The sequence below is a fragment of the Leptinotarsa decemlineata genome, unplaced genomic scaffold, assembly GCF_025532065.1.
Source record: "Leptinotarsa decemlineata unplaced genomic scaffold, Ldec_3_MD MMD2_P_RNA_scaffold_14, whole genome shotgun sequence".
Lineage (NCBI taxonomy): Eukaryota > Metazoa > Arthropoda > Insecta > Coleoptera > Chrysomelidae > Leptinotarsa > Leptinotarsa decemlineata.
In genome coordinates this window covers 4,916,891-4,942,172 of record NW_027412528.1, presented here as the reverse complement: position 1 = coordinate 4,942,172, position 25,282 = coordinate 4,916,891, and the positions used below count along the sequence as shown (strand labels likewise).

At 34.6% G+C, this 25,282-nt stretch overlaps 5 protein-coding genes and 1 long non-coding RNA gene across 9 annotated transcripts; 5 read left to right on the top strand and 1 right to left on the bottom strand.

The window, feature by feature from the left end:
• Positions 1-5,314: 5,314 nt before the first annotated feature.
• On the top strand, positions 5,315-12,138 carry LOC141482965 (uncharacterized). Of its 4 annotated transcripts, none has more exons than XM_074177028.1 (4): positions 5,315-5,576; positions 5,922-6,113; positions 10,404-10,652; positions 10,710-12,138. In XM_074177028.1, exons 1-4 carry the CDS (start codon positions 5,348-5,350, stop codon positions 11,099-11,101), a joined length of 1,062 nt encoding a protein of 353 aa, XP_074033129.1. In that variant the 5' UTR covers positions 5,315-5,347; the 3' UTR covers positions 11,102-12,138. The 4 variants fall into 4 exon arrangements, with proteins under 4 accessions (XP_074033129.1, XP_074033126.1, XP_074033134.1 ...); XM_074177025.1 differs by having other exon boundaries at positions 10,404-11,148; positions 11,224-12,138; XM_074177033.1 differs by having other exon boundaries at positions 10,404-10,528; positions 10,710-10,870.
• Positions 6,501-9,128, top strand: LOC141482978 (uncharacterized). The gene is made up of 2 exons (XR_012465829.1): positions 6,501-7,509; positions 7,561-9,128. It is a non-coding gene; the product is annotated as an uncharacterized lncRNA (long non-coding RNA).
• On the bottom strand, positions 8,767-10,055 carry LOC141482976 (uncharacterized). The gene is made up of 4 exons (XM_074177045.1): positions 9,976-10,055; positions 9,760-9,914; positions 9,390-9,674; positions 8,767-9,072 (listed from the first exon to the last, which is right to left on the bottom strand). The coding sequence occupies exons 2-4, from the start codon at positions 9,895-9,897 to the stop codon at positions 8,767-8,769; spliced, it is 729 nt and encodes a 242-aa protein (XP_074033146.1). The 5' UTR covers positions 9,898-9,914; positions 9,976-10,055.
• Positions 12,139-14,955: 2,817 nt separating the features above from the next.
• On the top strand, positions 14,956-15,882 carry LOC111516826 (uncharacterized). The gene has a single exon (XM_023172929.2). It carries the CDS (start codon positions 14,956-14,958, stop codon positions 15,880-15,882), a length of 927 nt encoding a protein of 308 aa, XP_023028697.2.
• Positions 15,883-17,619: 1,737 nt separating this feature from the next.
• LOC141484632 (uncharacterized) lies at positions 17,620-19,653 on the top strand. The gene is made up of 3 exons (XM_074179689.1): positions 17,620-17,752; positions 18,403-18,990; positions 19,649-19,653. The coding sequence occupies exons 1-3, from the start codon at positions 17,626-17,628 to the stop codon at positions 19,651-19,653; spliced, it is 720 nt and encodes a 239-aa protein (XP_074035790.1). The 5' UTR covers positions 17,620-17,625.
• A 1,074-nt stretch (positions 19,654-20,727) lies between these two features.
• On the top strand, positions 20,728-23,748 carry LOC141482963 (uncharacterized). The gene is made up of 2 exons (XM_074177007.1): positions 20,728-21,163; positions 21,262-23,748. The coding sequence occupies exon 2, from the start codon at positions 21,269-21,271 to the stop codon at positions 22,055-22,057; it is 789 nt and encodes a 262-aa protein (XP_074033108.1). The 5' UTR covers positions 20,728-21,163; positions 21,262-21,268; the 3' UTR covers positions 22,058-23,748.
• Positions 23,749-25,282: the final 1,534 nt, after the last annotated feature.

Sequence of the window (25,282 nt, the reverse complement as noted above, 5' to 3'; positions counted from 1 at the left end):
CTTGATAAAAATAGCTGCGTAAACGCAAGCGAAACATAAGTGGAACCACCTATTGGTGTGACACCCAAGTCAACTTGCCAAGTTTTTATGTCAGTGTTGGTGGTTTGACCAATCAACCGACAACTGCGGTAGCAGAAATTTGGGAAGCTAACCTGAAATGCCATCGGAAAACGAATCCACATGTTTCTAGAAATGATATGAAATCTAGAAAGGTTAATGCAGTCAAGCTGCTGGAAAATAATTCCATGAAAATCAAAAAATAAATAGATAAGTACTCTTTGATCATTCCCATATTGATTTCAATTTAAGAGCCACCGGTATACAGCTGTTTCAGCCTATTGGGCATCGTCAGTACCGGGCAGGCGGTCCTCGATTGAAGACAAAATGAGAAAAAACCAAGAAAGTACTTGATAAAAATAGCTGCGTAAACGCAAGCGAAACATAAGTGGAACCACCTATTGGTGTGACACCCAAGTCAACTTGCCAAGTTTTTATGTCAGTGTTGGTGGTTTGACCAATCAACCGACAACTGCGGTAGCAGAAATTTGGGAAGCTAACCTGAAATGCCATCGGAAAACGAATCCACATGTTTCTAGAAATGATATGAAATCTAGAAAGGTTAATGCAGTCAAGCTGCTGGAAAATAATTCCATGAAAATCAAAAAATAAATAGATAAGTACTCTTTGATCATTCCCATATTGATTTCAATTTAAGAGCCACCGGTATACAGCTGTTTCAGCCTATTGGGCATCGTCAGTACCGGGCAGGCGGTCCTCGATTGAAGACAAAATGAGAAAAAACCAAGAAAGTACTTGTAAAAAATAGCTGCGTAAACGCAAGCGAAACATAAGTGGAACCACCTATTGGTGTGACACCCAAGTCAACTTGCCAAGTTTTTATGTCAGTGTTGGTGGTTTGACCAATCAACCGACAACTGCGGTAGCAGAAATTTGGGAAGCTAACCTGAAATGCCATCGGAAAACGAATCCACATGTTTCTAGAAATGATATGAAATCTAGAAAGGTTAATGCAGTCAAGCTGCTGGAAAATAATTCCATGAAAATCAAAAAATAAATAGATAAGTACTCTTTGATCATTCCCATATTGATTTCAATTTAAGAGCCACCGGTATACAGCTGTTTCAGCCTATTGGGCATCGTCAGTACCGGGCAGGCGGTCCTCGATTGAAGACAAAATGAGAAAAAACCAAGAAAGTACTTGATAAAAATAGCTGCGTAAACGCAAGCGAAACATAAGTGGAACCACCTATTGGTGTGACACCCAAGTCAACTTGCCAAGTTTTTATGTCAGTGTTGGTGGTTTGACCAATCAACCGACAACTGCGGTAGCAGAAATTTGGGAAGCTAACCTGAAATGCCATCGGAAAACGAATCCACATGTTTCTAGAAATGATATGAAATCTAGAAAGGTTAATGCAGTCAAGCTGCTGGAAAATAATTCCATGAAAATCAAAAAATAAATAGATAAGTACTCTTTGATCATTCCCATATTGATTTCAATTTAAGAGCCACCGGTATACAGCTGTTTCAGCCTATTGGGCATCGTCAGTACCGGGCAGGCGGTCCTCGATTGAAGACAAAATGAGAAAAAACCAAGAAAGTACTTGATAAAAATAGCTGCGTAAACGCAAGCGAAACATAAGTGGAACCACCTATTGGTGTGACACCCAAGTCAACTTGCCAAGTTTTTATGTCAGTGTTGGTGGTTTGACCAATCAACCGACAACTGCGGTAGCAGAAATTTGGGAAGCTAACCTGAAATGCCATCGGAAAACGAATCCACATGTTTCTAGAAATGATATGAAATCTAGAAAGGTTAATGCAGTCAAGCTGCTGGAAAATAATTCCATGAAAATCAAAAAATAAATAGATAAGTACTCTTTGATCATTCCCATATTGATTTCAATTTAAGAGCCACCGGTATACAGCTGTTTCAGCCTATTGGGCATCGTCAGTACCGGGCAGGCGGTCCTCGATTGAAGACAAAATGAGAAAAAACCAAGAAAGTACTTGATAAAAATAGCTGCGTAAACGCAAGCGAAACATAAGTGGAACCACCTATTGGTGTGACACCCAAGTCAACTTGCCAAGTTTTTATGTCAGTGTTGGTGGTTTGACCAATCAACCGACAACTGCGGTAGCAGAAATTTGGGAAGCTAACCTGAAATGCCATCGGAAAACGAATCCACATGTTTCTAGAAATGATATGAAATCTAGAAAGGTTAATGCAGTCAAGCTGCTGGAAAATAATTCCATGAAAATCAAAAAATAAATAGATAAGTCCTCTTTGATCATTCCCATATTGATTTCAATTTAAGAGCCACCGGTATACAGCTGTTTCAGCCTATTGGGCATCGTCAGTACCGGGCAGGCGGTCCTCGATTGAAGACAAAATGAGAAAAAACCAAGAAAGTACTTGATAAAAATAGCTGCGTAAACGCAAGCGAAACATAAGTGGAACCACCTATTGTTGTGACACCCAAGTCAACTTGCCAAGTTTTTATGTCAGTGTTGGTGGTTTGACCAATCAACCGACAACTGCGGTAGCAGAAATTTGGGAAGCTAACCTGAAATGCCATCGGAAAACGAATCCACATGTTTCTAGAAATGATATGAAATCTAGAAAGGTTAATGCAGTCAAGCTGCTGGAAAATAATTCCATGAAAATCAAAAAATAAATAGATAAGTACTCTTTGATCATTCCCATATTGATTTCAATTTAAGAGCCACCGGTATACAGCTGTTTCAGCCTATTGGGCATCGTCAGTACCGGGCAGGCGGTCCTCGATTGAAGACAAAATGAGAAAAAACCAAGAAAGTACTTGATAAAAATAGCTGCGTAAACGCAAGCGAAACATAAGTGGAACCACCTATTGGTGTGACACCCAAGTCAACTTGCCAAGTTTTTATGTCAGTGTTGGTGGTTTGACCAATCAACCGACAACTGCGGTAGCAGTTGGTCAAACTAATTTTGTGTAAGTTACACAGCAGAACGAAGAAAATTCGCTGGAATTCCTTCAGGACTGTAATAATTTTGATTGCCAAGATTCGCTAAATATTTATGATGTTGACAACAATGTCGAGATCTTGTATGTTGGTTGTGAACCACATGAAATTGAGCTTAATTTTTTGATTTTCATGGAATTATTTTCCAGCAGCTTGACTGCATTAACCTTTCTAGATTTTATATACATATATATATATATATATATATATATATATATATATATATGTATATATATATATATATATATATATATATATATATATATATATATGTATATATATATATATATATATATATATATATATATATATATATATATTTTTATTGATACCCCATTTTACCCGTTTAAAGCACGCCCTAGCGTGTTTAATTCTGACTTTCAAAAACCCGCGTTTTTTAAAGTTACCATGGTAAACATTAACAACTCGAGAAATGTGAAGTCTAAATGACAACTCTTTGATCATTGATCTGACAGCATTATGTGCCTTGTAACGTCAAATTGCAAATTTATTTCTGTTTTTCTCATATCCATGACAACAAAAGGTATGGTGATGTCGGCACACGAATTCAACCATATTACATTATCAGTTCTTATTTCCGTTTTTGTAGTAATAATACCAGTATTTATGATTTCAAAATGCACCAATAAAAAAATAGCGTAAAGTATTCGTGGACAACTGGTCTTTCAAACACTTGCTCTATTTCGAGCACTCCGGCTGCGCCGTCGTTATCGAAAAATCGCGCGTGTTTGAAAGACCTACTTATCCACTTTTTCATTTAAATCAATAAAATATTATAAATAATTCAATGCTTATATATTTATTACCTAGATATTAATTATTTTCGAAAAAGCTTACCTTAGTGCTACACTCAATCTTTCCACTGAAGAAATTGAAGCCCTAATACGATCTGAAAATTTTAGATCATTTTCTAGCTTGTGGTGCAGTTTGTCAAACGAAGAAATGGACATCCGAAAATACATAAAGAATTTACGTGGATCTTCTCGCAAATTTGAATAAAGGGTTACGAAAGCACTTTTTATTGGCCTCTGTAGACATAAAGGGTGAACCCAAATATTTCTGGAGTTTCGTTTCTTTTTTTTCCTTTCTATCAACCTTTTCACGCACAAAGCAACAACAACGCGATGCTGTGTACTTCTCACATACATGTTGACGACTGATGATCAGTCGTATGTGAAAAGAATTTTATTCGACCGATGATCGGTAGCGACCGATCGTCAGTGCTGATCATCGGTCCTTTGTGAAACGGCACTTAGAGTTTGTTGTATTCTATTTTAGATCAAAATGTATACGAGAAAAGACAAAATTATTCGCATGGTAAGAAAAGAGACAGAAGATGCATCTCTTGAAGACCAATCTGTTTCATCGACGCCTTCTCAAACTAATTTTGTGTAAGTTACACAGCAGAACGAAGAAAATTCGCTGGAATTCCTTCAGGACTGTAATAATTTTGATTGCCAAGATTCGCTAAATATTTATGATGTTGACAACAATGTCGAGATCTTGTATGTTGGTTGTGAGCCACATAAAATTGAGCTTAATAATGAAAGTCTCGTTCTTCAAAATAGTGATACCAGATTGTTTACTGATGTACAGACAGCTGATGCTTATAATGGAGACAGTGTTGTAAAGCAAACTGAAATGCAGTGTTATAGCCAAGAGACTGGTGATGACTCCTTTCCCGTCAATAAAAACCCGATAAATGGCGCTAATCCCGATAATCGTGACCTATAATAAGCAGAAATTCAAAAAAGCAACAACGATTCTGTAACTGACGTTCAAACGTCTACAATTAGAAATACCAGCAGTGACGATGATGATGAATCAAAGAATGTTGAAGACATGGAATTGATGCAAGACAATTACCCAGGTAACAAGCTGACGTCATTTGTACGTCAATATATAGTCATTTATGGTCATTGACGTCATGTGACCCCAAAATGACGTTATTTTGACGACCTTAATATGTCGTCAATATGACGTCACACACACACACATATATATATATATATATATATATATATATATATATATATATATATATATAACGATTCTCATTCCTCGATGCGAATTCAAAAGAGAGCGCTTAAAAAGCTTTATTTCATTGGTCGGCCTGAACATCTGATTGTCGACGGCACGATCGTCAGCGCCCCCCTGCGTGCCGACGATGTCAACCTTACCTTTGCACATTTACAGTTTCACGTTTCACAGTTTTAGGTTTTTGTTTTGTGAGGTGTTTGTTGTGCTCTGTTTGAATTCATTAAAATAATTGGTAATAATTAACTAGAAATAGTTTTTTATGTGGTCTCGTGTAGTGCCAGTAGTGGTCATACTATCCCTCATAATGTATCAGGTAGTGGAATTTGATGATGGCAGCTTAGCTATTATTTTAGATAAGTGGTATACGCCAGAAAAACAGAATATGTATTGGCCGCCATTGCAGGAATATTGTAGAGCTGTGCGAAATCTCTCGGGTGTGTCGTCCGATTGGGATAAGTTTTCCATAGAAAGAAAATTCTATGAAACTGGTAGGTAGTATATACATTCTTATTTGCTAGTGAATGAAATTAAAACTCCTACATTTTTTCAGTAGATCCCTTATATATATATATATATATATATATATATATATATATATATATATATATATATATATATATATATATATATATATATATATATATATTCAAGAATGTACCACCAATTTAATTAGATAATAAAATCATAACTAATACCAAAAGAACTAAGACCATATATAGTATGCATACACTGTTCTTTAATTTGTTTGTGTTGTATATCGATATATTTATACAAAATGACATTTTATCTCTTCTGAGAAAATAATTTAAGGACATAATGTTTTCCACTTTCAGAAAATTTCGAAACAGCGCAAAGTAAACTGAAACTTGCTGAAGAATTCAGTGATATAAATAAAGGGGATGATACTTACCATACCAGGCGCAGACAGGTGAAGAAGCCCAAGCATCTAGTTATCGAAAGTAGTGATGATGAGGAACCTGAAATACATGAAAGGCCACCCAAATGTTTTATTAAGAAGATACCAGGTTAGTTAGTTTTCTCCATTGTATTCATTTGCAAGGCATGTTGATAAGGTAAATGGCATGAATTTCGTACACACTTGAGGTAGTAATTTGAAAATATTCATTCACAAAAAAAGTTCATATACAGGTATGTCCTGGATTGATGAAATGTGAGGTAAAAGATTTGTTAAAAGTGGAATATTATCAATTTGGGAATCAGCCCTGCTTTATTGACTAATTTTATTTATTAATTTTATATTATATATAAATAATATGTTTTGGTAGTTTTTGAAAGCATATTTCTCTCTAGATTGGAGGATCTTTTTGGTTTTTACATTTAACCTGCCTAAAATGACAGTTAGACGTAATCACATTATATTGTAATGAGGAGGTTAAGAGCACAAATGAAAAAGTAAGCTTTATTACAGTCTTCAGACCAAATTAATACAATTTACAAAAATATCTACAATGAATACAGAGAATCATATATTCAAAATAAAACAAAAAGTGACTTTTTTAATAGTCAGATAGGGCAAAGTGATAACAAATCAGAAACTACCTTGAACATAAATTAACGCTGTGAATAATAAATCAACAGTCAAAACTGCAACTGTCATACGTAAATCTAGCTAATAATTTTAATGATAATTTTGTTAATTCTGCTCCTATTGTAGAAAATTGACTTTTATGTGAAATAAACAATTTTTTCCTTCAAAATTATCTCCCAGCTCCATATTCTTTTATCCAATCAGTGAAGAAGAAGTAATTAAAGTTAGCTTCAAAATTAAAAATAAATAATGGTACAGATAATTTAACATCACAGCCAAAATTTTAAAACATATCCATTCTCTATTGTCTATTCTAAAGCCCGTATGACACGGTTCAATTTTTTACTCATAAAATGAATCAATTTTGTAGTCAGGAAATCATCAATAATAAAATGGATGATTTTATGTGCGAAAATATATGCTGTGTGACATTATACAAGATATTCTCACCAGAGGCATGTCCAATGGATCCCATTCAGATGTCAAATCATAGTCACATATGTCATGGTAAAATCAAAGTAAGGTTAGGAATAATATTGTACATGGTATACTTAAAAATAATGGTCTCCTTTCAACAATATCTAATGATCTGTAGTTCGGCAGTAGTTATTACTACTCCCAGCTTATTTATTTTGAAAAAGAAATAGGAAAAGGAAAAGAAAACTTTGGTCTCGAGAATGGCTGCAAAGGAGGAATGAGGGACGAGGAGTTCTCAACATGCTGAAAAATGAACTCCTTACTGAAGATCCTGTATCATATACTAATTTTATGAGAATGAATGAAGAACAGTTCACTTTTCTATTGAACAAAATTAAAGATACAATTTCTTAAAAGGATACAAATTTGAGAGAATGTATTTCAGCAGAAAAGAGGTTTGTTTCACAAATTCTATTATGTTTAGATTTTAATTTTTAAATTTTCAGACTGACTATAACTCTTCGATACTTAGCAACTGGGGAGACTTATCGTTCATTGATGTATGCATCTCGTATTCATGAAAGTACTATAAGTAAAATTATTCCAGAAGTATGTCAAGCTATCTACTCAAGGTTGAGAGAAGAGTATTTGAAATGTCCTTCTACATCAGATGAATGGAAAAAGGTGGCTGACGAGTTCCATATAAAGTGGAATTTTCCAATGTGCTTAGGTGCATTGGATGGAAAACATATAAACTTCAGACCACCAAGAAGTGCTGGTTCCTTTTATTATAATTATAAAGGAAATCATAGCATTGTTTTGCTAGCACTGGTTGATGCAAACTATTCATTTACCTATGTTGATGTTGGTGTAAATGGTCGCATTAGTGATGGTCGAGTATTTAGGGATAGTTCTTCATGCAGATTCATGAAAACTAATAAATTAAACTTTCCTCCAGACCAAACACTACCAGGACGAAATATTCCTGTCGCTTATACCATAGTTGGAGATGATGCTTTCCCCTTGACAAGAAGAATTCTGAAACCATTTCCCTTTAGGAATGCTTCAACTGAGCAGCGTATTTTCAACTACCGAATATCTCGAGCTCGTAGGGTAGTGGAGAACGCTTTTAGTAATGGGTTTAGAATATTATTAACAACACTTACTTTGAATCCAGATGAAGTTAAATAATCACACTTGCTTGTTGCTGTGTACATAATTATCTGATCAAAACATCAATTACTGATAATTGTAATGAGGATATTTTTTTTGAAGATAGTTTAAAGAGAATGCAAGGTCTACAAAATCACCAAGGAGGAAATAGGTCAGCTAAACTTGCTCAACATATGAGGGATGAATTCATGGCTTATTTTATGTCTGAAGGAGCAGTACCTTGGCAGATAGATGCAATAAATAAATATAACCATTGACATATCATGAGCAGACAATCATTTATGTAAACCAACACAGTTTCCTTATACTTTTTCATTACATGTACTTGATATTATTCATTAAAGTTCATTGATTTCATTTCAAATACTTTATTTACAAAATCCCCAAAAACAAAACAAAATTACTAAAATACATAATATCTATCCATCAAATGGTTGTATAAAATTTAGAATCTATAACAAAAACTAAAAACTACAATTTCTATAGATACTATTCATTACATTCGTTGATTAAAATTATTATCAATGGATTTCAATGAATCAGTCATCAATGAGGTACTGATATAAAATGGCATCAATGTCTTGTTGTGCCCTCACTCTTTTCCTGCGATCTGTGATGGATTTCAAACGTTCAGCAACAAGTTTGCCATACATATCTTCAGCAGAATTAGTTTCTTGTGATGCAGATTTTATAGCATTAGTTATATCATTATGTGCTTTACTGGCATCTTTCATTACATTTTGTTCTGCACTTTCAGATGGTTTTTTGTTCATTTTTTGTTTTTTATTCTGTGGAGTAGATTGGTTTTGAAAATTATTATCTTCCTGCTGGAATCCATGAACCTCCTGAAATGAGTGAAATTTTAAAATACTAATTACTTCACATATACGGTAACTGTACATAATTAGAAAAAATCCGGAACATGTCAAATTTAAATTATAATGCGACATTCTTCAATGTAAAAATGCCACCCCTGTCATATCGAAGGGGGGTTGAATATAGGGGTGGCATTTTTTACTTGAAGAATGTCAAATTATTCTTTTAAATATGTACAGTAACCGAAATAATGTATTCATTTCAATTGGCGTTTATACACTGTATATATTATGATATTTCAAGTTCATAATTCTGCCAGTACTGGGCATTGTATGCAATTACTTACATCCATTGTTGTCTCAATAATAATTTCCTCATATTGTTCATTTTCACTGTCCTTTGTTTCATCATCACATGAAATCTGTGAGAGGTTATTTTGATCTTCATATTCCTGTACGTCTTCTACGATGTGAATAGTGTTTTTGTTTTTTCTTTCACGTATTATAGGAGAAAGGACGTTATGTGATTCCTGTTCTTCGCAAGCATCTAGATTTGACTTTGATGGTCTTGGAGTCACATGTTCAGTCAAATAACTATTTTTTTCAAAATACCATAATGATGGTACATAAACCTGAAATATATCATCATCACTTTATAAAAAAAGCACAGTATGTGTAATATTTTCTATTTCTATATTCTAGAATTTTGATACTTACACAATCTACACCAGCTCCACTTTTTATGGCCTTTTCCATCTTTCTTTTCTGGTATAATGGATGTTTAATAGCATATAAGCAGGGGTATTTCTGGTATTCTTCAATCAAAGTACTAACATGTACAGACGACCAAACCATTTTAACGACAGATTAGCCTATTGGAGATATAGCAAATATATCAGTAATATTATATGCACTTTACATTATATTGATTACCTTTTCAAAACACCGATATTTATCAAAATCATAAACACAACGCACGTATATAAACAGTTCTTCTGTGGTCATAAAAACTCAGATAACCCTAAAAAGGCATTGACATATGTTATGCGCATGCGCTCCAAGATAATCTGAATGAAAAATAGAAAATGTTCTATTTTTCATATATTTTCTGAATCAATATCTGTGTTTCTGTATTACACGATACAGTAAAATCTGTTTACAGTTTCTCTTTCAGAAAATACATGAAAAACTGAACCGTGTCATATGGGCTTAAGTCATATTTTTAATTCTTCCCTAGAATTAGCAACCTTCCCAAACCAAGTGAAGCTTGTCAAGGTTGTAATTTTTCACTGTATTTTGTTAACTGGATGGTCTGTATTTATTTCTAACTTGCCCTATAATGAAATTTATTACAATTGCAGGAAAGACTGTAAAAAGGCCCATTGAAGAGTTGAGTGCTCACAGCCAAATGTCCAGCTGCTCTCAAACATTAGTATCATCAAATGATAAAAAGAGTTTTGGATGGAATCAAAAGAGCCAATCCCCAGTAAGTTGGTCATTAGGCTCTGGAAATACATGTTCTACATCAAATGAAGCATTACAGAAACGTCTTAGTCAATCAAAATCTACAATTGCTGATGATCTATTTGTGAATAATGCTGACCAGTCAGGTGAATTTGATAAGTTTCAATGTGTTACAGAAATTTTTATTTTTTTTTCTTTTTTAGTACAAAGGAAAATTCTAGAAAATTTGGTCTTCATTAAAGAACAGAACAAAGAAATATTGAACTTTTTGAAGTCTGGTTTGATTGGGACAGATAATCGAAATCACGTAACCTACACTTTCTTTGGTTTGCCAGAGTTACCCATAGATTTACCCTGCACGAGTACAAATGATGTTATAAAACTTGAAGAATATTTATCCTTGAAGGAAAATTTCAGTGCTTTGGTAATAAAAATGCGTCAAGGTGTAGTAGAAAATTTTACTGAATTAATTTTTCTTTTAAAACTCGTACCTCCTATCATTAGGTGGGAAGGATACTTCATCATGTACGAATCGTATTCTGAGGCAAATTTCAACAAATTCCGCATCTTGTTCATTCAATTTTTGTGGCTCTAGAAATAAACAGGCCTTCTCAAACTTGAGGCTCAACAAATTGATTATAGGTGAGATTGAGTACCAAATTCTTATATTCATCACTGGTCATTCTTAACCTTTTTCTAATTTAAAAACTTTTGCAGATTCTGTTAAACATGTCATCCCCAAGGCAACAGAAAAAGATATTGAAGATTCCATAAAAGTATGGCTGAAGCATGCTCCTGAAAGACTGAACAAAAAGATGAGAAAAGAATAGATGTGAAATTTCATGAGATGCAACGAAAAAGTGTCGTAGGTCAAAGACAATTTTATAGGAGAGTAACATTAGGTGTTCAGACAATTTTAAATGAGATACAAAATGCGTCTAATAATCTTCACATTTCTGAGTCAACTAATAATTTTCATATTTCTGAGGCACCTAATGCCCATAATAATAATGTCCAGTCTTTTCCTCTGTGTTCAAATAGCATTCTTGGAGATAAAGTTGTAGAATTACCAGAAAAATCTGAATTGTCTTCTAATAATGAAATAGATTATTGTCAATTCTCGGATTGTGCATTACTTTCTAGTGAAACAAGAAATAATCTAACCACTAATGATTCAGATTTGCAATCAAAATTAGCTATTTGGGCAAGTGCAAAACGTACGATATCGCATACTGATGTAACAGATTTATTACATATTCTTCATCCATATCATCCAGAACTTCCGTTAGATTGCCGAACTCTACTTCACACACCATCAAAACATACAATAGAAAAACATCTAGACAATAATGGTGTATATATCCATATTGGTTTGAAATTTGGGATGCAAAAATTACTTGCTGACTTAACCAAATATAATTCTATTGAGAAAAATATTAAACTAAGTTTTAATATAGACGGGTTACCATTGTTTCACAGTAATAGCACACAACTATGGACAATTTTATGTCTCATCAAAAATATTAAATTTTCTCCTTTTGTGGTCGGTATTTATTGTGGTACATGTACACCCAAACCACTTCGTTCCTATCTTGATGATTTTCTAAATGAAATGACTGATTTGTTGAAAAATGGTTAAAAACAAGATTCCTGTAACTCAAGAATTTCTTGAACGAGGTCACACTCAAATGGAGTATGACTTCGTTCACAGCTGCATTGAACGGAAGCTCAAAAACAGAGACATTCACATGCCAAGTGACTATATTTTAGCCAGCAGAGAAGCAAGAATTAAATCATCCCCATACGAAGTTGTGAAATTAGGGTACGACTTTTTCAAAGACTATTCAAAAACTTCTTTTTTGAAGTATACAAATATTCGTCCAGGTAGGAAAGCTAATGATCCTACAGTCACGGATATTCGTGCTTTACATTATAACTTATTAGATGGAATAATTCAATACAAATTGCCATTTGATGATGAATGGAAAGCACTATCCTTAAGGCCTAAGAAAATATCCGAAGTAATACTTAATTATACACAGCTTAACAAATTCAAAAATCAAAATATAAACATTTACAGGAACTATATATATATATATATATATATATATATATATATATATGTAGGTATATATGTATATATATATATATATATATATATATATATATATATATATATATATATATATATATATATATATATATGTATATATATATATATATATATATATATATATATATATATATATATATATATATATATATATATTAGGCCTAATTTAAAATAAAAACTTTTAGTTTATACCCGTATTTTATTTAAATCCTCCTATCTTCAATAAAAGCTATGGCAACACCTCCTATCTTTTATTAACTTGTGAAAATAACCTCCTATCTGACATGAAAATTATGCCAATAACTCCTATGTTACAAAAACACCTTAAAATTTGTTTTTTCCTACAAATTACATAAAAACTGTTTTACTTAGAGTAAATAAGTCCCTAATGAATAATGTTCTAATAACTTTGCACTTAAAAATTATTAAATTAATTTTTTTAACGTTTTTGTTCCTCCTGTAAAATTCTGGTTTTTGCATATAGGAGGTATTGGTAGTAAACAGTCGATATGTAGTTCTGAAAGATAATCAGATATCTTGCGATTTGAGAATACATTCAACAAATTGTCTATCAGTATCACCCACATATTCGATGTTATAAGATCGAGTATTATATTTTATAACAAATGTAAAATATTGACACACTTCACATCTGTTTTTCTGAAAGAGAAACATGTATCATGCGATTTGTGGTCACATTCAAAAAATTGTCTATCAGTATCAGCCACATATTCCATTTTATAAGATAGAGTGTTATATTTCATAACAAATATAAAATATTTTATTTCACCTCCAGGCCTTCAGATAGATATCACTTTACGAATACCATGTCGTACTCATTCCGAAGTGCGATATTCGCGAATATAACCAAATTACGATCACGACGAGTGTATCCTTGGAGATTCAACGCCGCAACCTCAACAAACGGGAACGAAAAGCACACCGCCCCTTATATTAGAAAATGACGTAGTATTGGAGGAAGACTTTCTAGCTATCCTAAGCGAAGACCCTCAAACAGAAAATATAAACACTACCCAATTGAAAACTGCCTTTCAGAAAATGCATTGACAGATCTCAAGAAAAAATATATACCACTATCTGATATGGAATTGCATCCTCAGGAAGTCAATCAAGAATTGTCGCAAATAATGTCAAGCACCCTAAAAAAAAGATGTCTGTTACTCATACATACAAACTCAAGTCGGACGCGGGTTAACTGCCCTGTGCCTAGTTTTCCTTGTCCTCCGTAACAAGGAAAACATTCTAACAACACGAGAGATAACTTATTGGAGCCACTATGGGACGCAGGCAAATTATATACCGATTTGTTCTCCAAAATGTCCCCAGTCGTTCAACTAGACCGGTGCAAACGTTTTACGTTTGTTTTTACAGATTCAATTATTCGTATAATTGCTTTATTCCCAGAACTCTTCGATTGGCTAACTCTTCAAATAACTTTCAAATCTTCATTTTATCAGTATCCCGCTTTAAAAACCATATTCTTCACTTAGCCATCTAATACTCTCTGCTTGTGTTGTTGTATTGTGTCTAGTGTTACTTGCCAGTAAGAATTATATTAGTTCATATTGTTATACATTTTAATTTCTTCTTAAATAATCTAGGGTAAAATGGGGATAACTGGACATACAGGTTAACTGAACAGCTCACAATATTAGCCATCTCTTGACAGATAGCAGAATTTACTTTCTTACTATTTGATCAAGTATACAGGTCTCTACTTCTCACTATGAAAATATTCTCATAAAACTGTCAGTGGGAAGCTCATTTCAAGTTGGGTTTTTTTGGGCTGACATAGTGAAATCCGAATTTCGAGTTGTTTTCGTTTTATCGCCACAATCTTTATATTTTATAGGGCAACCTAAAGACGTAAGTATCTACTATTCTTTTGTATTTGTAGTTGTTTTTTCTAATTGAAATAGAGATGTTAATTTTTGCATTTAGCGAAGTAACAATAAGTGAGGTTAACTGAACAGTACTAATGTGGGGTTATGTGAACCATGTCCAGTTAACCTGCACTTACTTTACTCGGACCCTATAACTTTGATTGTTCTTCTTTTCAGAAGAATTCATGCACAATGCCACGAATTAGAAAGCGCACTACTAATCAGAGGTCTTACTCGGAAAAACAGCTAAAACACGCTGTTAGAGTAGTTTTAGAAGAAGGGTGTTCTGTGAGAAGCGCTTCGACTCGATTTGAAATACCACGAATAATTTTAAAACGATTTGTTGATAAAAGCAGAAATGTTGATTCAAATTCAGTAAACTTTCGGCCGAAAAATTAACATTTATTAGTTTTTACACATGCAGAAAAAATCATGCTTGGAGATTACATTTTACGTGCCTCTGACATTCACCACGGTTTGAGTAGTAAACAAGTTCGTATTCTGGCTTATGAGTTTGCAGTGGCAAACAATAAACGTTTTGCTGAAAGTTGGTCGGAAAAGGGCATGGCTGGTAAAGAATGGTTGTTTGGATTTCGTCAAAGGTACAAGCTCACATTACGAACTCCTGAACAAATCAGTTTAAGCAGGGCAACTAGTTTTAATAAAACGAATATTGAAGCTTTTTTTAAAAATTTGCGAGAGCTTAGAACTAAATATAACTTGGAATCACACGATATTTATAATCTAGATGAGACAGCTACTACTACTGTTCATAAACCTCCAAAGATATCAACCAAGATGGGTAACAAGAATGTCGGCCAAGTAACTTCAGCGGAGCGAGGAACTCTAGTTACTCTGGTGGGTATTATTGGAGCTACTGGAGAATTCGTTCCTCCATTTCTCATTTTTCCACGGGTTCATTTCAAGGAACACATGCTACATGGTGCCCCTCCAGGAAGCAAAGGTATTGCAACACCTACAGGCTGGATGAATAGCTCGTTGTTTTTACCACTTTTACAACATTTTGCAGAACATGAGAGGCCTACTAGAGAGAAACCCAAACTGATTCTCCTAGATAATCACGAGAGTCACTTAAGCATTGTGGCACTCGATTTTGCCAAAGAAAACGGCATTCTAATGTTAACGCTATCTCCCCATTGCAGCCATAAAATACAGCCTTTGGACGTCAGTGTTTTTGGACCTTTTAAAAATTTTTATAACTCTGCTTGTGATAAATGGATGGTGAATCATCCTGGTAGGCCTATCACCATACATGATGTAGCAGGTTTAGTTGGAGAAGCGTTTCCTCAAGCGTTCACGCCAAAAAACATTTGTAGGGTTTTGAAGCCACTGGTATAGAACCGTTTGATGATCAGATATTTTCTGATATTGACTTTGCATCTTCTTATGTTACTGATAGATCGGATCCAGTCAATCAGCCTCAAAATTTAGACCCGGTGCAAGAAAAAAATTGGCAAATTTTAGAAAACCGTTCCCCAGATCAACCAAAAACTCGAAATGTTTCAAATGGCACACCGACGGACAACAGTCAACTGCAAGATCAACAGTATTTTCATCTTAATTTGCTTCAAAACTGCGAGGCTGGACCATCAAAATGTATTACCCCCGAAGAAATACGCCCTTATCCCAAAGCTGCACCACGGAAAACAAACACATCTGCACGCAAAAAAAGACGATCAATGATTTTAACTGATGCTCCCGTTAAAAAAGAACTGGAAGAGGAAGCGCGAATTCGCGAAGACAAAAAGAAAAAACGTGCCTCAGCTACGATAAAACGAAACAACATCAAGAAAAAAGTCTTGGAATCTAGTTCATCATCTGATGAGGAAATCATAGAATTTGACGAATCATCTGATTCTCTTGAAGATATCAACGGACTTGAAGAAGAAAATGAGCCCAAAGTAGGTGATTGTTGTATTGTTATTATATATGGAAAAACAATGTCAACTTTTCGACACTATGTTGCAAAAATCATTGAAGAAAGCCCAGATGGGTATGAAATGGTTTTTTTCAAACGACACAATGCAATACATAAATTTTCCAAAACTGAAGAACACAATTATGTTCCAAAGAAGGATGTTGTTCATATATTACCATCACCAGTAAAAAACAGTACAGCAAGATATGCCAATATCTGGACCTTTAATATCGATTTGGCTGAATTTGACTTGACTCTTCATTAATATTGGTCGTTCTGGGAAAATAGTGGGTACAGCTTCATTCAACAATTTCGTTTTTTCCTCAGTTCTATAAAAATAACAGGTTTCAAAATGTTTTGAGCAAATACAATCGTTTTTTGATGGGGACCAATTTGAAATCTTCATATTAACTACCCAAATGGCCTGTCTATCTTCATTTCTAGGAAATCTGAAAAATGAAGTAGTATTTAATAATAATCTATAAAATTTTCTTGTAATATGAGTAATGTATTGCACAGATCATTTTCAATGAAATAGAAAAGAAATATTTATTTCTTCTAAGTTCTAACCCAATGATTCTATCATGAGTAGTCGGTTTAAAAATCCCATTTTCCGAAAAAACAAGGCAGGGCCAAGCCCTTGTCGGAACTAATTATCCCTCAAGTGAATTTTTGCAACTTAAAATGGCTGTTGAAGAACTTATCTCTATAGGCGCCATTGTTGAATGCAAAATGAATCTAGAACAGTTTATCTCCAGAACTTTCCTGGCCGACAAGAAAAATGGGTAAAAAACGGTTCATATTGAACTTGAAGCAGTTGAACGGTTTCATAAGAAAAACGCACTTCAAAACGGTAGATTATCGCACAGTCTAGAGAATGCTTCAAAAAGACAATTTCATGTCCACAATCGACCTTAAAGGCTGATTCTCACTACACGTGCCAGGCACGATCCAGTCACGGTCAAGTCAAAACCGTTGGAATCACATTCAATGTAAAACAATGCTTTAATTCACATTGGACGGGACGGTCAAGACAAGCCGCGGTCTAGTATCGTGACGATCATTTCTGGGGCGATCAAAGACCGTCGCGCACGTGGCGGACTTGACCATGCCTGTTCAGTGTGAATGACGAAACGGCGATCGTCGGTCAAGTCGCATGCAAAATGGACGAGCAAATGATTGAATTGGTTCGAGAACATGAGGAATTATACGATATGTCCCACAGAAAATATATGGATACACCCCACAAAAACAAATTGTGGGATGAAATAGGGCAAACATTAAAAACAGGTAAGCATATAAACAAATTTTTGAATTTATTATTAAATAGCTACGTACAATATTACACATTATATGTTATATTTTATCATTTTGCCATGACACCGAACCCACTTCAGAGTTGAAGAAGGCAGTAAATTTTTCTCTGTCTTGAAATGCCTCTAGTCGGGCATTGTTACCAATACCAGGCAATGCCATAAAAATAGGTTGATTCTGTTCACTTGAAGAAGAGCTTTCTGACAAAACTGAAGTACCGTTGCGCAAAAAATTATGCAAAATACATGTGGTTAGGTTAGGCATTGCACACTTCTTGTACAATTGCATGAACAGTGGAATGACCAAGGCGGTAACTAAATGAGATGGTCTGGAATGAATCACCGGTTGCAAGAAATCTAAAACAAATATAATTTTACCATATATCAATAATGAATCAGTACAAACACTTATGTTTAAGTCAAAAAAAAAAGAGAAAAGAGTGAATAGAACAACCTGACATACACTATTAAAAGTTGCAATCGAATAGTAGCTGAACAATAAAAATTTTGTACTACTCATTACTATTTCTCCATATTTAGGTTATTATTGTACGATTTTGCATTTGCTATTATCTCATAGGTACGACATGCATAAGATTTGTCTCAACAATGTACATTTTTTTTTAGATCCCCGAAAATGCAAACAAAGATGGGAATCGCTTCGTGCGCAATTTCGAAAACACATCAGAGGTCAAAAAACAAAGACCGGACAGGCCGCCTCTTTCCAAACGAAGTGGAAATACGAAGATCATATGGAGTTTCTCAGAGCTTACATGAAAGACAAAGTGAGAATAACCTCAGTAACGGGCGAAAATGAAGATCCTTCATTTATTGCGGATGAAGAAGATGAGAATGATACGCTTAGACAAATCTCAGAGCCACCTACACCACCTACGCCACAAATAGCAAAAGCATCCAGTTCGGTGTTACGAAAAAGGAAAATCCCTGTTGCTGCTACAGAAACTGCTTCCAGTACTCTAATGAAGCACATCCTAGAGGAGGAGAAGAAATTGAAAAAGGAAGAACCCAAATCTGAAATGGACGTGTTTTTTGATTCCATCAGAATGACTGTGAATAAATTCAATCCCTATGATAAATTTTTAGCCAAACAAAAAATTTTCCAAAGTATCACGGAAATTGAAGCCAAATACATGGATCAATATTGGAATCAACCTACAAACTACCAGATCACTCCACAACAACAATTTACAGATGGTATTTCCCACAGTACAACCCGACCATCTTCTGTGGTGTCATCAGTACCTAACTACAATCAGCTCACTCAACAACAATTCACACATAGTATTGCAATTCCCCCTACTACATCCATTCAACACCAATCATATTTTGCAACATCCCCCAGTATTTCAACCCGACCATCTTCTACTGCATCATCAGTACAAGAAACGCCACCAGATAGTGTTGCTTCGTTTGCCGCCTCATTATTGGAAACTTTTTCCCCTTAATATTATATTTCATATTTCCATGTATTAGGTATTACTTTTAAGTTAAGATGAGTGTTGAGTTTGACAAACACTATATGTTTTCTGGTGTTAAACATTAATATACCAAAATAAATTTATTTTCAATTACACAACCACTTTTAAAACTTCTTCATTATTCAATTGACACAACCCCGAATTTATTTAATTTAAAAATACTCCGGTAATAAAGTGAACGAAAATTTTCTTAATGTAGTTACTCACCTTAGACAAACAGCAAGTTTCTCCAAAGAGGAAATGGACTCCCGAAACGTGGTGTTCTGCTTGGTCAAATCACTTTTTAAAATTTCATGTAATTGGTGAAATTCGTTAGGGGACATCCTAAAATATCTGTGGAATTTTGTTTCATCATCAATCAACTCTTTATATAGAGTAGAAAACTCTCCTTTTCTCTTGCGCTGCCTTAGGATAGGATGCACCCAATATCGTCGAGCTTTGGGAAGTGAGATTTGTTCTTCCTCATCCAAAACAATGGCTATTTTCATTAAAGTATTTCACGAAAACATGACTGTCTGGAGATTTCGACCGTACTATTGACCGGACAGTGTGAATGCATTATAAAAATTGCGATCGTGACTTGACCGTGACTGGATCGTGCCTGGCACGTGTAGTGAGAATCAGCCTTAAAGATGCGTATTTCTTAATCCCGGTGGACGAGAGCCACCGAAAATATCTACGATTTGAATTCGACGGAAAGCTAGACGAGTTTACCGTGGTCCCGTTCGGGATTTCAGTAGCGCCGTTTGTTTCTACAAAGCTACTCAAGCCAGCTATTGCTTAGATTAGGTAAAAGAGGGGATACATAACGCCAACCTCTGCGTACGAATCGAGTTTGTGACCTATTTCCGAGAGGCCGCCATATTGTTGGTGCTAAACATTGATCTTGGTGCTTGTTCGATTTTGTGCAATTATTGAGTGTATTTTGAACTATTTTGTGGGTGAATACTGTATAAACATGGTGAAGTGCTCATCTTACAATTGTAGTAGTAATAGCGAGAAAAAGGAAACCGGTATATCATTTCACAGGTGAGAAAACATCAGTACATTTAGGAACAGTGGGCCAAACATGGATATTATGTGAAAACTATGTATGCAAATGTCTAGATTTTCAAGTATGTAACTCAGTGATGGATAATCTATGGTTAAAGAAGATTTCAGTGCTTACTTTGTGAATTTTCATTCATAATTTTATGATAGACTTCAGATTCACCTTGAAAGTTCCATTTTTTTGCATAGGCGTGCATTTATAGCAGGGTCAGATCGAGTGAAAATTTGGAATATCTTGAAGATACATTTTTGATTGAAAAAAAATAATGACTACATTGTGGACCCTAGACAAATTAAATATTTCTTTTCTATTTCATTGAAAATGATCTGTGCAATACATTACTCATATTACAAGAAAATTTTATAGATTATTATTAAATACCGTAAAACCGGGTGACTTTGGCCCAGCAGGGTGACTTTAACTAATTTTGGAAAAAAATTTCTCGTGGCTAAGAAAAATAGTATTCATGACTTATGGCATGAACTTGGCCGTCAAGGGATTAGAAAACTCTTTTTATGCTGAAAGCACTATATTTGCTGGAACTATCTTTTATATGTAGATCAGAATGAATATTTTTGCGGAGCAAAACTACTCAAGTTGATTCGTAGCTGGAAAATTTTGTAGGCAACCATCAATACTGTTAGGTCTATTGACTGTTGTATAATCACTCGGCATTCTTCATGAAACTAGTAGTATCCTGTGAAGAGCGTTAGTCTTAATCAATTAGTGAGACGTGATAACAGGTGTTTTTAAGAGACGGTGCTGTTTTTATCGATTTTCGGGTGACTTTGACTCGCTTTTCAAACAACGATTTTAGTTGCTTTCTGAGGATATTAAGGTTAGTATATGTTCACCTTTCATTAGTTTTCCGAAGTTTTCGATTGAGAATAATTCAAACACTGTTATAACCTAACCTAACCTAACCTCTCTTTTCAGATAAAACATGCCATCGAAATATAAACGGGTGCTTGGTAGTAGAAATTACGCCAATTACACCCAAGAAACTTTGGCTACAGCAGTAGAAGCTGTAAGAAGTGGAAATGTATCCCAGAGAAAGGCTTCTCAAGAATTCGGAATTCCAGTTAGCACAATCAAAAATAAATTAAAAAACAGACATAGAAATGCGTATGGTGGTCAGCCAGTATTCACAAAAGTAGAAGAGGAAGCGTTAACGACCCATATTTGCACATTATCTGCATACGGATTTCCATTGGACAAGACAGATCTTCGAAATGTTGTGAAAAATTATCTGGATCGAGAAGGACGCACTGAAGAAAAATTTGCAAATAATCTTCCAGGAAAAGATTGGGTAAAAACATTCCTCAACAGAAACCCAATATTAACGCAAAGGTTTGCTAGCAATATAAAGCGTTCCAGAGCCGAAGTTAATGAAACAGTGATAACAGCTTACTTTGATCATCTGAAAAATGAAATCGAACATGTACCAGCCGATTGCATATGGAATTACGATGAAACAAATCTCAGCGATGACCCAGGTAAGAAAAAAATATTAACTAAACGAGGAATGAAATATCCAGAGAGAGTGATAAACTTCAGTAAGTCTGCAACATCGATAATGTTCTGTGGCAAGGCAGCAGGAGATATGCTACCTCCCTATGTTGTCTACAAGTCTGACAAATTGTGGTCTACCTGGGTAGAGAATGGTCCTCATGGCACTAGATATAACAGATCCAAAAGCGGGTGGTTCGACACATCATGCTTCGAAGATTGATTTAACTCGTTGGTTTTACCCATCCTGAGGAAAACTCCTGGAAAAAAAGTTTTAATTGGCGATAACTTATCGTCACATATTTCACTGAAAGTAGTACGAGAATGTGAAGCCGAGAACATCAAATTTATTTGCTTACCTGCCAATTCCACCCATTTAACTCAGTCATTGGACGTGGCTTACTTTCGGCCTATGAAGGTCGCTTGGAGACATCTTTTATTTGACTATAAAACACAACATATAAAAACAAGCGTGATACCCAAAAGTTTATTCCCAACACTTTTGAAAAAACTAGTAGAAAAAGTCGACTTAAAAGGGGGTGACAATTTAAAAAGTGGCTTCAGAAAATGCGGAATTTTTCCACTGGATAAAGAGCCAGTCCTGAAACGAATTCCCGACTACAAAGCAAATGTACCATGCAATGATGCTGCAGCGGTGTCTGCAAAAGTGAGCGATACTGTACTGAATTTTTTAGCCGAAAAGAGGGGACTGCAACCTGCAGAACAATCTGTTAAGCGCAGAAAGAAAATTCAAGTTGTTGCAGGAAAAAGTGTCAGTGTTCAAGACCTTGAACAACAACAAGCAGCAATTGAAGAAGCGAAGGTCAACAGGGGAAAGAAAGCGCCAGCTAAAAAAACTGCCAATCCTGATAAAAAACAAAGACTTCAAATAAAAAGAAAGCAAATTGTAAAACTACTAACGGAAATGGAACTAAAATAAAAAAGGCTACAAAGATTTTAGAGACGAAAAACTAACAAGAAAACAAAGTTGACACATTAAAAGATTTGAAACAAGGGATTTGCGATAGCAGTACACCAATCAATGAGGATGTGCACAACCAGAATACCAATCAACCTGCTATAACCATAGAGAGTATGAATACAGCTGGTTGCAGTGGATTACAGAAAAAATCTACTAACAAGTTACAAGGAAAATACAAAAAACAGAACTATTATTTCTCAGACACATCAGCTTCTGACTCAAGTATTTGCTACATGGACGAATCTGAATCAAACGAAGAATTTTTGTCTATTGGAGATTATGTAATGGTTGTAAAAGAAAGTCATTGCTCACCAGGACAATTCGATGGATATTTAACCAATGATAACCGCTTCGGATGGGTGTTGATGATGATCAAGGGGGATGGAAATACTTGGCGATGGCCTGAAGTGAGTTGCCGAGTACATCATCATATTGCCGATATGGATGCCATTGGAGAGCCAACCAAACTTGATGACAACTTATTCTCATTCCCATGTTTGTGAAAATACAATTAAAATTCAGTTTTAAACAACTATTCAGATGGTTGAGAAAAAAAACGCATTTGAGTTTCTGGTTCATTGAATTTTTATGTTTCTTTCTGACAAAAAATAAATAAAATAATTTTTCCTTGGTTAACTGTGTATTTCTGAAAACGCCTGATGGGTTGCTTTGACTCGGTCAGTAATAATAGCTTCAAAATCGTATTGAATACGTTGTGGGACAATGCCACCCTCTTCCGGCGGGTGACTTTGCACACACCATTTTCTTGCATTTTCTTACAAAATGATTTTTTTGACATAATTTCGCATAGTTATACTGAAAGAACAGGTCAAGACTCAAATTTTGTGCATATCACATAACATTCAGGTTTTTTAAAAGCCGGCAAATATTAGTATAAAGTTCAAAATGGGCCAAAGCCACCCGCTATTACGGTACTACTTCATTTTTCAGATTTCCTAGAAATGAAGATAGACAGGCCATTTGGGTAGCTAATATGAAGATTTCAAACTGGTCCCCATCAAAAAACGATTGTATTTGCTCAAAACATTTTGAAACCTGTCATTTTTATAGAACTGAGGAAAAAAACGAAATTGTTGAATGAAGCTGTACCCACTATTTTCCCAGAACGACCTACAAGTCTTCAGTCAAGACAGGTATACTGCAAAAACAATTTGATAACCTTAATGTTTCAAACCTTATTGATACTCTCTATTTAGAGGCCAGTCGACAATGTCTTTCAGCTAAATAAAGATTAAAGAATATGCGTTTTTTGTTCAGCAGATTGAAAGTATTTAAGAGTACCTTACCATAAAGAGAGTTGTGTACTAAACAAATTTTTATTTTCCAGAAAAACAGGAAACGAATTAGACCCCAAACACCAGAACCTTATCCATCAACAAGTGCTCAACTGCAAACAGATACACCCCGCAAAAAGAAACTAAAGCGAAGCTTACAAATCGCAAAAAGGAAATTGAAGGAGAAATCTGTCAAAATCAAACAATTAAAGCAAACATTGACAAGAAGCAAAAGGAAAATAGTTTCATTGAAACAAGTGATTCGTTTATTGGAAACAAAGTGTTTAATCACAAAAGAACAGTCTAATATTTTAGCAAATAGAAGCACATTTAATAAAGAACTCCTAATGCGAAAAATTGGCAAAAAAGGTAAATATAGTGAAGAATTGAGAAAATTTGCTTTGACTATTAACTTTTATTCTCCGAATGCATATGATTACATACGAAAAACTTTTGATACTTGCCTTCCTCATCGTAGCACAATTGGCAAGTGGTACCAAAAAATTAATGCTGAACCAGGGTTTACTACCGAATCAATTAATTGCCTGAAATTGTATGCCAGAAATAGTGCCAAAAAAACTATTTTATGTTCTTTAATAATCGATGAAATAGCAATAAGACAGCATTTGAAGTGGGATGGTAAAAAGTTTCTTGGATATGTTAATTTTGGGGTAGACTTGGATGATGACACCAATCATATCGCAAAAGAGGCATTTGTAATCATGGTGGTTAATATAAATGGTACTTGGAAAATCCCAGTTGGATACTTTTTAACTGACAGTTTAAAAGGACAACAGAAATGCTCCATTATTACACAGTGCTTGACACTTTTAGAAGGAACTGGTATAAAAATTGTTTCATTAACTTTTGATGGAACTGCTGCAAATATTGCAATGTGCCATTTATCAGGTTGTCAAACAGATCCGTTAAATATGAAACCATTCTTTACATTCCTCGACAGAAAAATTTATATATTCTATGATCCATGTCATATGCTTAAATTGGTACGGAATGATATCGGTGAACTAAAAATTTTTAAGGATGATAAAGGTGATTTAATTAACTGGGAATATATTCGTCGATTACATCTATTGCAGAAAAGCGAAGGACTTCATTTAGGGAATAAATTACGAAATTCTCATGTATCATTTTTCAAACAAAAGATGAAGGT

Coding starts and splice junctions, on each gene's coding strand:
- LOC141482965 (XM_074177025.1), top strand. CDS start 5,348: ATGTGGTCTCGTGTAGTGCCAGTAGTGGTCATACTATCCCTCATAATG. Junction 5,577..5,921: donor AAGAAAATTCTATGAAACTG/GTAGGTAGTATA, acceptor TTCCACTTTCAG/AAAATTTCGAAACAGCGCAA. Junction 6,114..10,403: donor TTTTATTAAGAAGATACCAG/GTTAGTTAGTTT, acceptor TTACAATTGCAG/GAAAGACTGTAAAAAGGCCC.
- LOC141482976 (XM_074177045.1), bottom strand. CDS start 9,897: ATGGTTTGGTCGTCTGTACATGTTAGTACTTTGATTGAAGAATACCAG. Junction 9,675..9,759: donor GTGGAGCTGGTGTAGATTGT/GTAAGTATCAAA, acceptor GATATATTTCAG/GTTTATGTACCATCATTATG. Junction 9,073..9,389: donor TTATTGAGACAACAATGGAT/GTAAGTAATTGC, acceptor CACTCATTTCAG/GAGGTTCATGGATTCCAGCA.
- LOC111516826 (XM_023172929.2), top strand. CDS start 14,956: ATGCTTGGAGATTACATTTTACGTGCCTCTGACATTCACCACGGTTTG.
- LOC141484632 (XM_074179689.1), top strand. CDS start 17,626: ATGGACGAGCAAATGATTGAATTGGTTCGAGAACATGAGGAATTATAC. Junction 17,753..18,402: donor AGGGCAAACATTAAAAACAG/GTAAGCATATAA, acceptor ATTTTTTTTTAG/ATCCCCGAAAATGCAAACAA.
- LOC141482963 (XM_074177007.1), top strand. CDS start 21,269: ATGCCATCGAAATATAAACGGGTGCTTGGTAGTAGAAATTACGCCAAT.